Below are 15,965 nucleotides of genomic sequence, written 5' to 3' on the forward strand. Positions count from 1 at the left end.
GATCTCAGAAAAGCAATGATATCAAGTTGTTTATGAATTTCTAGATCACTCCTAAGCTGCCCATGCATGAGTTTGGTCCTAATATTATGCCAAAGAATTTGAAAACTGAAATTAGAAACAGACCACTGACCAAATTGGCCACTAGGTGGAGCACATGGGGGGGCAGAACTAAACAGCACTGCAAAGGCTTTGAAAACAAAACTGACATTAAAAACACACAGATTGAAGACTGCTTGGAACATTCTGCATGAACCCAAATGGGCCAATTTCCTGCTAGAACAAAAATATCAACATTCTCTATAAGATTTAAACAAGACCCAAAGTCATGATATTCAAAACTTCCAGAATACAGTAAAAAATTACTTGGCATACAAAAAATCAGAAAAATCTCAACTTGCAGGAAAGACATTCAACAAATGCCAACGCCAAAGGAACATAAATGTTGGAATTATTTAATGTAATTCTCTGCCAGATATTATAAAAATGTTTCAACAAGTAAGGGTGAACACTCTTAAAATGAATGGATAGTCAGAAAGTCTCAGCAAAGAAATAAAGATATAAATAAAAACCAAAGAGAAATTTTCAAACTGAAAAATACAATTACAAAAAACCAAACTCTCACTGGATAGGTTCAGTACCAGAACAGAGGTGACAAAGGAAAGAATCAGTGAACTTAAAGACAGATAAAGAGAAATTATCCAATTTGAATAACAAAGAAAAGATTGGAAAAAAATGAACAGAGCCTCAGAGACTTGTGGGACAATACTAAAAGACACAATTTGTGTCATCAGAGACTCAGAAAAAGAGGAGAAAGAGGGAAATGCAAGAAAAATGTTTGAAGAAAAAATGGCTGAAAATTTCTCAAATTTGATGAATGATGTAAATCTACAGATTCAAGAAGCTCAGTGAACTCCAAATAGGATAAATTCAAAGACCATAATCAAACTGCTGAAAACGAAAGACAAAAAGAAAATGCTGAAAGCACTCAGAAGAAAAACAATGCATTACTTAAGAGGGGAACAATGATTCAAAATGACCACGAATTTCTCATCAGAAAACATGGAGGCCAGAATGAAGTGGAGCAAATTGTAGCTAGACTGTATAAAGTTCTTCTACAGTTTAGTAATAAAACAATCCAATAAAAAAAGAAAAAAAGTAAGATTTGAATATGTTTCCAAAAAAGCTAAACAAATGTCCAAAAGTCACAGGAAAATATCCTTAACATGAAAAGACATTGCTAATGCAAATTAAAACCACAGTGAGAGACTACTACATACCCTTTGGAATGGCTAACATTAAAAAAGACTAACAGTACCAAGTGCTTGCAATGATGAGGAGGGATGAAACTCTCATACATTGCTAGTACAAGCACTTTGGAAAACAGATTGACTGTTTCTCATGTTAACCATATATTTAACTCCTAGTATTGATATAATACAGTAACTTGAATCTACTTTCTAAGACAAGGGTTAGCAAACTGTGCTCCATGAGCCAAATCTGGTCCATTGCCTGTTTTAGTATGGCCCATGAGCTAAATATGGCTGTTACATTTTTAAAGGGTTATTAAACACATGCACACACACACACACACACACACACACACACACACAAGGAAGAATATACATCAGAGACTGTATGTATGTGACCTGAAAAGCCTAAAATATTTACTATCTGGCCCTTTACAGAAAAAGTTTGCCAACCCTGCTGAAAGTCAGAGGTTTTTGAACTTTTTGGGTCATAATCCACAGGAATACATTATTAATCCACCCCAATATTTTTATCTATCTATCTACCTACCTATCAATCAGTCTTCTACTGACTACTGAAATAAAAATTTCACAAAGTGATAACCCTTACTGCCACTTAAGTTGCAACTTTCCTTTCTCTTATTTCCTTCCTTTTCTTATCCTATTTCATTATTTAAATAAAATTAAGAACATAACCCACTAAATTCTTTTTTTAAAAATAAATTTATTTTATTTATTTATTATTTTTGGCTGTGTTGGATCTTCATTGCTGAGCATGGGCTTTCTCTAGTTGCAGCGAGCGGGGGCTACTCTTTGTTGTGCTGCGTGGGCTTCTCATTGCGGTGGCTTCTCTTGTTGCGGAGCACGGGCTCTAGAGCGCAGGCTCAGTAGTTGTGGCACACGGGCTTAGTTGCTCCGCGGCATGTGGGATCTTCCCAGACCAGGGCTCGAACCCATGTCCCCTGCATTGGCAGGAGGATTCTTAACCACTGTGCCACCAGGGAAGCCCAATTCTTTTAATAAATAATTACTAAAGAGTCTCAACCCACCATTTGAAAAACATAACATTAAAATCAACTTAAATGTGTCTCCTACTTAGAATAGTCTTAGCTTGTGAGCCAGTCCAAATGAAATGTTGAGTATGTTTTTTACTTTATAGCCTTTGTCTCCAGCCCAAAGGAGACCTTGTTTCTCTTCCCCTTCCTCTGATAAACTCCCCCTTTTAAATATCTTTGTCTATTGCTTTTCTTCTTTTTCTCCAGTTTTACTAATCCAGTCTGTCTCTGGCCTGTTTAATGCACGGACTCAGTACAGACACTGTGGCAGACCCCACCTGCACCCTCACCACCGACAGGCCAGGCAGAGAACCAATCTAGGCAAAGACTCAACACACATGCTCCAAACATCCCTGCTGACCAGTGGCAACGAGAATCACCATCATCCAGAGGAAAGCTGATCTAGGTCACGCTTTCTACATCGGTCCTAAGTTACAGCAATGGACTGGAAGCCACATCTGGCACCCAGCCTCATTCTAGGACTCACTCCGGTGAACACTGGGTAGTTCACAGGTGACGTGAAGTAGCACCAAGCACAGAAAAGACATATAAGACATGTTCTCCTGGGAGCTACAGATAAACAAGTGAGGAATGCTCACTAATCTTTACACAGAAACTACCTCTTTTGATACCTTCAACTTCTAGCTAGGATTTACTCTTCATCTTAATTTTCAGATAGTCTGGGCTGTTTAACGAATCATTCTCTCTTCTAACCTGACAGCCTACCTTAGAATTTACCTCTTCAGAAAATTTCTTCTGACTAAATCTACCCAAATCTGATTATTACTTTATCCAGTACCTTAAAAAAATCCAATCTGCACTTTAAAAATGTCAGAGCTAAAAGGGATCTCGCACACCATGCGGTGCAGTCAGCTCCTGGGAGAGGCAGCTCCATGACATGTGGGCACTAGAGCAGACACGCTGGATCCAAGCCAGCACCAGCACGTACAGGCTGTGTTGCTATGGGCAGTTTCCTAATCGGCCCCACTGAGCCTCACTTTTCTCATCTATAACACAGTCCCTGGCGTTTAGTAAGAATTCAACAAATAGTAGCTACTCACTGTTAATGTTATTCAACTATGCTTTAGAAATGACCCCTTATAGGGCTTCCCTGGTGGCGCAGTGGTTGAGAATCCGTCTGCCAATGCAGGGGACACGGGTTCGTGCCCCGGTCCGGGAAGATCCCACATGCCGTGCAGCGGCTGGGCCCGTGAGCCATGGCAACTGAGCATGCGCTCCACAACGGGAGAGGCCACAATAGTGAGAGGCCCGCATACCGCAAAAAAAAAAAAAAAAAATGACCCCTTATAAAGGTGAATATGACTTGCCCCAAGTTAGTAACAGTAAAAGGCCCCTAAGGTGGTCAGAGCAGAGATCTCACCATTTCTCTCCAGGACCACAACAATAAGTCTCTAGATGGTCTCTATAACCACTGTTCAATTCATCTTCTACACTATAACCAAAATGGTCCCTTTTAGAAAACAAATTTGATTAAAGTTCCCATGCTTAAAATGTTCCCTGATTCCCAGTGTTCAAGGGACTGCACTGGAGTTCAAAGGACTCCAGTGTTCAAAGGATGCAAACTCTTTAGCAGCTCACGAAGGGCCCTTCACAATTTGGCCCTAACCCGTCTTTTGAATGCTATCTCCACCCACCATCCCAAAGAATGCTATGCTTAAGCTGTTTATGAGCTCTACCTTCCTCCAAAATTGCTGTGCTCTCTCACCCCTCTATGCCTTGGTCCTGGTTATCCCTCTGTCAAAAACATTCACTGTCTTCAACTGGACAGCTCCATCACCCAAGGACTCAGGCCACTGTTCTGTCCGTTGAAGCTTCCACAGCTCCTGCAGGCTCAGTCACTGCCCTAATCCATTGTTCTACACATGACTTCCTGACTCTCTATTGTTCCAGGGTAGGGGCTGCTTCTCTTCTATCTTTCTGTACATGTGGCCTCGTTCAGTACCCACCATAGAGGCTGCTCACTAAACAGCTCTGGAATGAATGAGTGAATAAATTAACAAATGAAAAGATGGATGGTTAAATGAATTAACAAATAAAGAAACTAAGAGCTTCTAGGTCCCAGGTTGCTTCTCATTTCACTGAATCTGCCTTTGCTTGCACACTAATTGTTTTAGAAACAGATTAACAGTTTTCACTCATGTATATGATGTCTCTTGAATTAGACTGGAAACTTCTAAAGGTCATATGCACCTTCTCACTATGCTTTTCACTCTCTCAGACCCAGATATATCAGGGTTTGACAAAGTTTCTGAATGCTCTTTTTTGCAACATACTTGCACAACAAGTATTTTCTTCCTTGTTATGAAGGAAGTTGCTGCAAAGGTTTTATTTCAAAGAGAGTGTCATAATAAGATGTTATCCTAGTGCAGTCACGAAAAAGCAATAACCTCCTGATTTATTTTCTTGCTGACTGTAGAAGAAAAAACATTCAAGGTTCCATCTCTTTAGATGTTTAAATGAGTCTGTATATTAGTGTTCAGAACCTTCAAAATATATATTATTTGCTTGTGTAAAACATGAAAATATAGGTTCGGTGGAAATGCTATTTTCAATCTCTTTCTTGTCCCTGTCAAACTTTCAGAAATACTTTTTAAAGGAACATACCTATTACATTAAGCTTGAATCTACTCTCATAAGTGTTTAGAAAGTATTCAACCAAAGAGATAGCTTCTAAGTATGAAACTTTCTTTTATTCCTGGTAACTGACTGAAGAGATAAAATTTGGCAAGAATATAAAGGCCAAGATTAAGGTCCTCCATAAACATGAGAATAAACAAGTTCTCAGACATGCTGACTATCACACACCCTATCAATTGACTCTAGATCAATCGTTCTCAACCAAGAGGGACTGTGCCCTGCCAGGGGACATGTGATGACAGCTGAAGACATTTTGGTTATCACAACTGGGAACTTGCTACTGGCATCTAGTGGATAAAAGCCAGGGATACTGATGGTTCTAAACATCCCACAACACACAGAACAACACCCCCATAATAAAGAATTATCTGGCCCCAAAGGTCAATAGTGCCAATTGGGAAAGCATGCCCTAGAATTATAGATTTCCCCATCACTGAGGCAAAACAGTAGAAGAAGATGCGTTCACATTCCTAATTACTCTCCCCTCCCTGCAAAACCTAGAATTAGGAGGAAATGAATTATGACAATATTTTCATAGTTCAGTACAAGAGAGCATTTGAAAGGAAACAGGATAGGGAAAAACAGGGGGCATTTCAAGCAACTAAGTTCTTAGAAGGAAAAACATATTTAAGACATTTTCGTTTCCATTGTAGCAAATGTTAGCATCTGCAATGGGTTTTAACTATCCAGGCAGATGGATAATTGGAACTAAAGTCAGACTACAAAGCCTACACCCACTCCAGGAGGAAAATTTCCCAAGAGCTAAATGAGTTTTAGGTACAAGACTTTCAGTGGCTTTAATAAACATAATAACTCTCGTGGATGATTTTAAAGGGGATTAGATAGCTGAAACCTGATGCATCTCCAAAAAAGCTAACCATTACAATGGATATTTTAATAGCAATAGGCAAATGGGAATATTCTAATTTCAAAGGAACAATTCAGAGGAAGTATATTCATTGGACCTCATGACAGACATAGCAAGATAAGGAAAGATACCCAGGGAAGATTATTTTCCATTACCTCTACACCTATATTTGCATTGCAAAATAATCTTTACTAAAATGAATATTGGTTATCTGCTTCCAAATAGAAAGACAAAAACAAAACTGTTCAAACTAAATATTTTAAGAATATATATGGGTGCCAGGTTTTTTGAAAACACCTTTTAGTGGAGGCTACTACAATTAATTAGTTGAGACTTTGGCCAAACCATCTGTGAGTACTGCTGTCTTTCCTAATGTACGATTCTACAACAGCACAACACTGTTCTATATTCCCAAACATAGAGACCTCCAAACAAACTCCCCCGGGACAAATACTAACCACCAATCCGTGATAAAAATCTCTTCTTTTGCCTCTTCCATTGCATTCGCCACATCTTCAAAATATCCTTTGGCATTAACATACCTGAAAGACAAGTTTTCTGTTTCATTTTTTTAACAACAACAACACAAAGGAATCTATCGTATGGCAAAAGAGAAGATAGAAGCCACTGCCTAGAGTTTCTACAAAACCACCAGTTTACTTTGTATAACTGGAAACAAGGATTGAAAACAATACCTTCTGTCTGCTATGAAGGAAGTACAGTAAATAGACAGAAGTAGGCAACCTGATTCTTTTCTGCTGAGAGAATAACAAATTGATTGGTCTCATCATCGTATGGGGTCAGATGAATTCTCCCATCCTGTTGAACTCACACACGGTTGTTCTTCTGAGACTGAAAGCAGACCAGTTTCTAATCCATGGGTAGAAAAGCATGCTAAGCAGGATTTCATTTAAAAGAAATACCTGGCAAGTAAATTCTTTCTTAAATTATGGCTAATGACTTAAATAAACTTTCCATTTGCATCATTAAGAAAATGTATGAAGTTAACTTTTAAAATCAAACTTCAAAATCTAAAGCTAGCTATCTAAAGCTCTCTGTAAAAAATCATAAAAACAAAAAGTGGAAAACTAAGTGCTGCTCAAGTAGTCCTATAAAGAAAGGCCCTTGTTAAGTATAATGCATAATATCTTTTCACAGCTTCAAAAATTGATTCCAGGTGAATTTAGACCACTACAATATTAAATGCTATGACTACTGTGATAGTCTTAGAGCAAAAAGATCTTACCATTTAGCTAAAGTGTTCTCTTGGATAGCAGCATAAGACCCAAATCGATGATCTTTGAGAAAGTTGGGGCCATGTTTATGGATGAACTCTTCTATAGCCCCTCCCCACCACCGAGCATGTCTATAGCTGTTGCATTTTAAAATCAGTGTCCTTCAAAGAAAAGCAAAATGTGGAAAAGAATGGTCACTCTGTGTTCTGTCTCTTTAAACAATTTAAGAATTAAACATGTCCCATTTTGTTTTGTTACTGCAGCAAACTTGAAAATTTTAGGCAAAGGGCACCTTACCTATATCAAAAAAGTAGATTTTTAAACGTTTTTGGCAGGATTTAAAACTATATTCAACATAGCAAAAACAAACCTTCAGGTTACTTATTCCCTCATTCACTTATGCAAACTTGTGTAAAGGCACTTATTACAGGCCTCGAGCTCGCTGTGCTAGGCTGTGAGGAGGACAACGGAAGAGACATAAGGTGAGGTCCTATATCTAAGTGTTAGAGAGTTGTTGGCTCCTGTAGAGGACATTTCCCTTGGGACTGACTGGTGTCCACTCCCTCAACCTCCCTTCCCTACTCTGTGTCCACCAAAGCCAACAAAATGGCATCTTCCAGCCCCTGATCTCAAAGATTGGTTCAGGGATGAGGACATTAGCCAATTCCACCAAACAAGTGAGAATAAATGCAAGGACTTGCTCAGAAATGCCAGGAAGAGACTCTTTCCCTTCCACTGAACTTGGTTTGAGTGTAAGAGGCAGCCATCTTGCTACCGCCAGGGGACCAGCCTGAGGATGGAGCAGATCCCAGGAGACAGAGCTGAGAAATGCCAGGAAAACGCCATCTCAATGACATAGTTGGAAGCTTGGAATCAGCCATGGTTAACGTGGCTTATTAGTTACTTCTGATGTAACCCAGATTGCACTGGATTTTTCTACTGCCAATGACTTAACTATCCTAAATAGTTACAGATTTATAAGTGCTGAAAAAAAAATTCAGAATAGGAGATCATAAAAATTTATTACATGACAAATGTCAGAAATGGTGACTACCACCAAGATGTGGAAATAAGTTATCCAAATTTGAAGTTCAGAGAAAACAAGAGCCAGCGGTCTCCCTGCCATTTAGGGAGAAACCCACCTCCGTATAAAAGCCCTGTGAGTGAGGAGGGAGAGTTTGCCTTTGGGGGGAAATGCAATGATCCTGATGAGAAGCAGGGGAAGGGCTATATTCACAGACCCCAAAATAATTATTTATAAAGATTAGGGATGTCCAAACATCCTAACATTGATGCTTGGCTTTTGTCTGGGGGTTGGCGAGGGGAGAGGTGAGACGTGGTGGTGCTGGGAGCAGTGAGGCATTCCGCATCCGCTGCCGCAGGGCTGATACAGGACTCTGCGGGCAGGTCAGGAGGGCATGGAAAGTGCCTGGGCTTGAGCCAACATGCTAGTACTACTCCAACTGATTTGAAATGCCTCTGAAAACCAGTTATGAGAAACAGATATTGTAGAAGAGATAGTGACAAACAGCGGTCTTATCACAGGATGTGAGCCAGAGTTAAGAACAAAAAAACCGTTCCAAACATGGAGATAGGAAGAAGAAAGGTGAAGAGGAATTTTAAAATGTGTGAGAAGGTCTCCATAGAACTGAAAGGCTGTATTAGGGAGGGGTTGCCAATAAAGGCAGAGAGATAAAAGGCCTCAGATTGTAAATGGAGGAACTTAGGCTTGTTTGATACAATGAGGAGGACCACTTACACCAGGGAGGAAGCAGATGAAACCTGGATCTGTATGGATTCATTTGGCAAGGGTGTGCAAGTGAGTGAGGATAGGAGATGGAGGTAAGACGGCCAGTAAGTAACTGTTATAGCAACCAATGAGAATTATGGCCTGATTTCTATGGTCCCCCAGAAAACAGGAAAGTACAGTACCAGGAGAGAGGTGGGGTTTTTTTTGTTTGATTGTTTGTTTGTTGGCCATGCCACTCGGCTTGTGGGATTTTAGTTCTCTGACCAGGTATTGAACCTGGGCCCTGGGCAGTGAGAGCTGAGAGCACAGAGTCCTAACCCCTGGACCACCAGGGATTCCCAGGAGGGAGGTTTATTGGCAGCACCACTACATTTCCAATAACCAATCCTGAACGTTCTATTGTCAGAGATCAGGAAGTTCAGCACTTTTTTCACACACACAAACACACATGCAAACTTATTACGAAGAGTAGCATATTTATATAATATACATATTTAATGTCAGTGTGTATAAAGAGAGAAATGTATAAGTATTTATATACATGAGGCTGAACTTTATAGAGACAGATGTATATGTAAAGACACACATATAATGTATAACTACAGTCTTCCAGAAACATTTATCAACACACACACACACTTGCTAATAAAATCTACAGTAAATGTACAGTTGAGTATCCTTCAAGGTATCTTTCTTAAAATCTGTATGTAAACAGAATTTTTCTAATCAAATCACTTTTTACATGTTTTGTTAATAAAAGGATATCAATTTATAAAGTAAAATTTTACTTTTAAAAAATATGAATTATTACTCCTTATCTGTTTGGTAAATTGGTATTATTGGGTAGTCAATTTTGTTAAAATAGGCATATATTTTATTAAAACACACACGTAGCAACACATGGGATCATTTATTCTGACTCGTGTACATATGTAATTCACATCTTAAAAATATACAAAAAGAAAAGTAGTTTCATCACTTTTGATTGAGAATGAGTTATAAATAACAATTTTCTAACATCTAAATTATTTTACCATCTTCTTCATTTAAGGTTGGGAGAAAAACTCTGTTTTTAGAGAAATCTTTAAAAAATATTTCCAATTTGTACCTTGAAAGACTATCAATTCGGAGTCCATATTTTGTCTCCGTCTCCTTCTTTCCCACCTTAACTCTGAATTCTTTGTCTACCAGCAGGACGAAGCCAATAGCACCACTGTCTGGTTTCATATATAGTAAAAAGGAATCTTTTACTATCAACCACCTGTGAGAAGGAAATAAGTATTTTTAAAGTTGTACTGAATTACTGAAACAAAAAGAACAAATTATTATGACACGTCTGAAGTAAACACTCTAGCAGACAGTAAACATAATTTTATTTTTTACACAAGGGATCTATGTTTTAAAAAGTATGAAAACACTATAAAACAAAAAACAATTAAAAATCTTCCTGGGCTTCCCTGGTGGCGCAGTGGTTGAGAATCCGCCTGCCGATGCAGGGGACACGGGTTCGTGCCCCGGTCCGGGAGGATCCCACATGCCGCGGAGCGGCTGGGCCCGTGAGCCATGGCCGCTGAGCCTGCGCGTCCGGAGCCTGTGCTCCGCAATGGGAGAGGCCACAACAGTGAGAGGCCCGCGTACCACACACACAAATAAATCTTCCTATTATGTTTTTTTGAGAAGTACTGGCACCAAGAAATTCAAAACAATTCATTAGCTCTTTAAACACTAATGGCAAATCCTGGAAGAATGCCCCTGATATGGGCAGGCAGAGCTAATAGGATGCAAAGCAGGCGCCATAGTTGTTCGAAAAGTGGAATGGGTTGGTGTTTGCTAAAATAAACCACCATAAAAGAGGCCAATGAGTCTCTGCGTAAGTAAAACCCTCCTTTCAAAAACATCCAGTAAGCATCCGATAATCTACATATTGTTGTTCATTTCAAATTATTGTTGGCTTTAAGGACCATTAATAAATGATGCTCAGTGGAGCATGGTCTCTCAAAAGTGTATCTGCATTCAATCCAATATCTATTTAAGAGCCTCATGATGCAAAAGTAGAGTGATAAACTGGGAGTTCGGGCAGAGGTAGAAAACAACAAAAAGATAAATCAGACATGTTCTCAGAGGAGCTTATTAGGCTAGTGGGGCACGATGACAATTCTAGGCTGAATGGATAGGTACTAGAGAAAAAAAGCAAAAAGTGATGTGTGTAAGGAGGAGGGAGTCCTTAGTTCTCACTAAGAGAATGAGCTAGTGGCATTCTCCCAAAGAGCTGGTGTCTGAGGGAGGTCAGGAAGAAGCCCATCACGTAGAGCCCAGAGGGTTCAAGGTATACATCCCGTATGGAGGGAAGTTAGCAAAGGCTCTAATGTGTGGGAATGCTGCCTGTATTGGAAGTAAGTTTGGGGAGGCTGGGGTTTCAGGAGGTGTAGTATGAGAAAATGGACAGTGAAGGTAGGTGGGGTACGCGTGGGGAACAGGCAAAGGCCACATTGAGGAGGGTCTGAAGGCCATGCGAAGGAGGATGACTTTACATCACGGAACCGGTTTTTTCTAAACTTGTCTGATCATCAGAATCTCTTGAGATGCTTGTTAAAAAAACGGTAGATTCCTCGGCCCTACCACAGATCCATTAAATAGGCCGGACAACCTGTGTTTCTAAAAAAACACCCAGATGCCTTTTAAATAAAGGAATCCTCCTGCCCTGGCAAGGCAATGGGACCATAAATCATGGGAACTATATTTTAGAAAGAAAGGTCTGAAGGATAAAGAAGGATGTCCTGTAGCAGGTTAGCAAGCTGCTGTAGTAACAGAGAACGGTGCTTCTCACCACTTCACTGTGAATATGCATCACCAGGGGATCCTGTTAAAATGCAGATTCTGGGCTTCCCTGGTGGCGCAGTGGTTGAGAATCCGCCTGCTGATGCAGGGGACACGGGTTCGTGCCCTGGTCCGGGAAGATCCCACGTGCCGCGGAGCGGCTGGGCCCGTGAGCCATGGCCGCTGAGCCTGAGCGTCCGGAGCCTGTGCTCCACAACGGGAGAGGCCACAACAGTGAGGCCCGCGTACCACAAAAAAAAAAATAAATTAAAAAAAAAAAATAAAATAAAATAAAATGCAGATTCTGATTCGGTAGGCCTGGGGCGGGGCCTGAGATTCTGCACTCTAACAAGACTCGAAGGGGATGCTGAGGTTAGGACCTCACCTTGCGTAGTCAGGACGCAGATGATAGGCGTGACACTGACAGTGGAAAGAGCGAGAGAGAAAGGGTGGGGTTGATTTGAAGTGGAAACAAGTGGCAACTTTGTCAAGCTGCATCTAACATCATATCCACCTGAGACTGTATAGTGATCAAATGAATCGGTCGATAACTAAATAAAGTAACAATGGGAGTATTATATCACACATTAGGCAACGTAAAGCACATTATGAAATAGGTAAGGCCAGAACACCTGAACGTAAATTAACTAATACTGTAAATGTAACATGTGAACTCAGCATTTAAAAGAAATGTATAACAAATCATTACTGAAATTGCTAACCACATTACATTTTAGTGGCTCTCTAATTTGGGATTTAATGCAGACAAATCTACATTGATTTCCACATGGTTTCATTTAATTCATTTGTTTTTTAATATATAGGCTGTCTCCTTTCCAATAAAAGGGCATGGGATGGATTTAGGATAACACAGTAAACGACACACATGTGCTATGGTTAATAAAAGGAAAAATATCAAGGTCCCAGAAAGCAAATACCTAACCACAACACTAATATAATTATGGTGATGGCATGCCAATGTGGGTTTGAGCTTCCTGGTTTTTCCTTCTTTTTTTTTTTCTTTTTTTATAAATTTATTTATTTATTTTTGGCTGCATTGGGTCTTTGTTACTGCGCACGGGTTTCTCTAGTCGCGGAGAGTGGGGGCCACTCTTCGTTGCGGTGCGTGGTCTTCTCATTGCGGTGGCTTGCTGCAGAGTACGGGCTCTAGGCGCACGGGCTTCAGCAGTTATGGCTCACGGGCTCTAGAGCACAGGCTCAGTAGTTGTGGTGCACGGGCTTAGTTGCTCCACGGCATGTGGGATCTTCCTGGACAAGGGCTCGAACCCATGTCCCTGCACTGGCAGGCAGATTCTTAACCACTGTGCCACCAGGGAAGTCCCTTCCTGTTTTTTCTTATCAAATGAATAAATTAAGGAAATAAAGAGGTCACCCACCAAAAAACTAAATTTCAAAGGAAGTTTCTCACTTGGAACCTAATAAGGCAATTGAAAAATCTTAATGGATAACATTCTCAATAATTTTTAGCAAATGCAGAAATTTGTTTTATAAGAATTCTCATAACTCTGCTCAATATAAATGCCAAGGCCATGATATCACATGGTAACTCAGGCATTCTGATGGGGCTGAGTTATGAGTCCAGACATGTAGCTGCCTGTTGATACAGAGTGGTCAAGGTTAGAACAGGGTAGATGGATCACACATCTGGTAAAGGTCCTTCTTTGGCTACAGTCCCTTGTTCCAGCTTGACTTTCAATGCAAGCTAGAGAGCAGAGAGCAGGGCACAGGCCCAGAGCACCGGTGTGCTATATTGCTGACGGGGAAGGAGCCACAGGCTTTGAAAACCACAGCTGGCAGGTTTGTCACACTGAGAAACAAAGTCCAAGATGTGGCAGCCTGGAAATACAGAACAGTTTAGTAGTGACTGCTGGATTTTGAAAATTGAAGGCCAAAGATAATGGTTTCCGTTTTGACAGTGATGAGTTGTTCTCTACAACAGTCATGAGATATAAGGTGAATTGATGGCTGGCCTTAAGCTCTTCTTAATTATGCCATTCATTAAACCTCTTCTGGTTTCTCCCCTTTCTCTCTTTTGTCAACAGATGTTTTGCTTTAACAGGAGAATATGCATTAAGAAAGGAATCCATCGGGCTTCCCTGGTGGCGCAGTGGTTGAGAGTCCGCCTGCCGATGCAGGGGACACGGGTTCATGTCCCGGTCCGGGAAGATCCCACATGCTGCAGAGCGGCTGGGCCTGTGAGCCATGGCCGCTAAGCCTGCGCATCCGGAGCCTGCGCTCCGCAACGGGAGAGGCCACAACAGTGAGAGACCCGCGTACCGCAAAAAAAAAAAAAAAAAAAGGAATCCATCAAGCAGCCTTCAGGGGGTCAGTCTCTGCTGCTGCTCAGGGACTAAGCTTCTGCCTTGAGGTCAGCCTCCCTGGGCTCCAATTCCGGTTTTGCCACTTGGGCACTTGTGTGAACTTGGGTAACTGAGCCTGAGGTCTAAATCCATAAAATGAGGATAACAATAATGCCCAGCTCATAAGAGTTTGTGAGGAATCTGAGATGATTCGTGGACATTGCTTAACACAATGCCTGGCACCAATATACGTGAGCTTTTAAGAGTACTCTTGTTCTAAACAAGGTGAGATTATGGTCTGTTCTAACAAGATGTGACCACTTGAAGATGGCAGAAGAGTAAGACGCGGAGATCACCTTCCTCCCCACAGATACATCAGAAATACATCTACACGTGGAACTGCTCCTATAGAACACCCACTGAACGCTGGCAGAAGACCTCAGACCTCCCAAAAGGCAAGAAACTCCCCACGTACCTGGGTAGGGCAAAAGAAAAAAGAATAAACAGAGACAAAGGAATAGGGACGGACCTGCACCAGTGGGAGGGAGCTGTGAAGGAGGAAAGGTTTCCACACACTAGAAGCCCCTTCGTGGGCGGAGACTGCGGGTGGCAGAGAGGTGGGGAGCTTAGAGATTACCGCACAGAGGATCGATGCCGACCAGCACTCACCAGCCCGAGAGGCTTGTCGGCTCACCCGCCGGGGCGGGCGGGGCAGGGAGCTGAGGCTCGGGCTTCGGTGGGAAGCCGAGAGAGGACTGGGGTTGGCTGCGTGAACACAGCCTGAAGGGGTTAGTGCACCACAGCTAGCCGGGAGGGAGTCCGGGAAAAAGTCTGGACCTACCGGAGAGGCAAGAGAATTTTTCTTCCCTCTGTTTCCTGGTGCTCGAGGAGAGGGGATTAAGAGCGCTGATTAAAGGAGCTCCGGGACTGGGCGCGAGCCGTGGCTATCAGCACGGACCCCAGAGATGGGCATGAGACGCTAAGGCCTCTGCTGCCGCCACCAAGAAGCCTGTGTGCGAGCACAGGTCACTATCCACACCTCCCCCCGCCCCCCGGGAGCCTGTGCAGCCCACCACTGCCAGAGTCCCGGGATCCAGGGACAACTTCCCCGGGAGAACGTGCGGCGCGCCTCAGGCTGGTGCAACGTCACGCCGGCCTCTGCCACTGCAGGCTCGCCCCGCATCCGTACCCCTCCTTCCCCCCAGCTTGAGTGAGCCAGAGCCCCCGAGAATCAGCCGCTCCTTTAACCCTGTCCTGTCTGAGCGAAGAAGAACCCCTGGGAGCTGTGCGAACAAAGAAGAGAAAGGGAAATTTCTCCCAGCAGCCTCAGGAGCAGCGGATTAAATCTCCACAATCAACTTGATGTACCCTGCATCTGTGGAAAACTTGAATAGACAATGAATCATCCCAAATTGAGGAGGAGGACTTTGAGAGCAAGATATATTATTTTTCCCCCTTTTCCTCTCTTTGTGAGTGTGTATGTGTATGCTTCTGTGTAAGATTTCATCTGTATAGCTTTGCTTTCACCATTTGTCCTAGGGTTCTACCTGTCCGTTTTTTGTTTTTTTTAACTTAAAAAAATTTGTTTTTCTTAATATTTATTTTAATTATTTTATTTTATCTTTATTTTATTTTATTTTATCCTCTTTCTTTCTTTCTTTCTTTCTACTTTTTCTCCCTTTTATTCTGAGCCGTGTGGATGAAAGGCTCTTGGTGCTGCAGCCAGCAGTCAGTGCTGTGCCTCTGAGGTGGGAGAGCCAACTTCAGGACACTGGTCCACAAGAGACCTCCCAGCTCCACGTAATATCAAATGGTGAAAATCTCCCAAAGATCTCCATCTCAACACCAACACCCAGCTTCACTCAACAACCAGCAAGCTACAGTGTTGGACACCCTATGCCAAACAACTAGCAAGACAGGAACACAACCCCATCCATTAGCAGAGAGGCTGCCTAAAATCATAATAAGGCCACAGACACCCCAAAACACACCACCAGACGTGGACATGCCCACC

At 41.9% G+C, this 15,965-nt stretch overlaps 1 protein-coding gene across 4 annotated transcripts in view; it reads right to left on the reverse strand.

Moving 5' to 3' along the window:
- PLD1 (phospholipase D1) overlaps positions 1-15,965 on the reverse strand; it is a 217,957-nt gene that overhangs the window by 90,818 nt on the left and 111,174 nt on the right. For all 4 annotated transcript variants that reach the window (XM_067034017.1, XM_067034016.1, XM_067034015.1 and 1 more), the window contains 3 exons: positions 9,922-10,074; positions 7,075-7,224; positions 6,287-6,370 (listed from right to left, as the gene is read on the reverse strand). In XM_067034017.1, coding sequence (XP_066890118.1) covers positions 6,287-6,370; positions 7,075-7,224; positions 9,922-10,074 — 387 coding nt within the window. The remainder of the gene's footprint in view (positions 1-6,286; positions 6,371-7,074; positions 7,225-9,921; positions 10,075-15,965) is intronic.

The sequence above is a fragment of the Kogia breviceps genome, chromosome 5 (assembly GCF_026419965.1).
Source record: "Kogia breviceps isolate mKogBre1 chromosome 5, mKogBre1 haplotype 1, whole genome shotgun sequence".
Lineage (NCBI taxonomy): Eukaryota > Metazoa > Chordata > Mammalia > Artiodactyla > Physeteridae > Kogia > Kogia breviceps.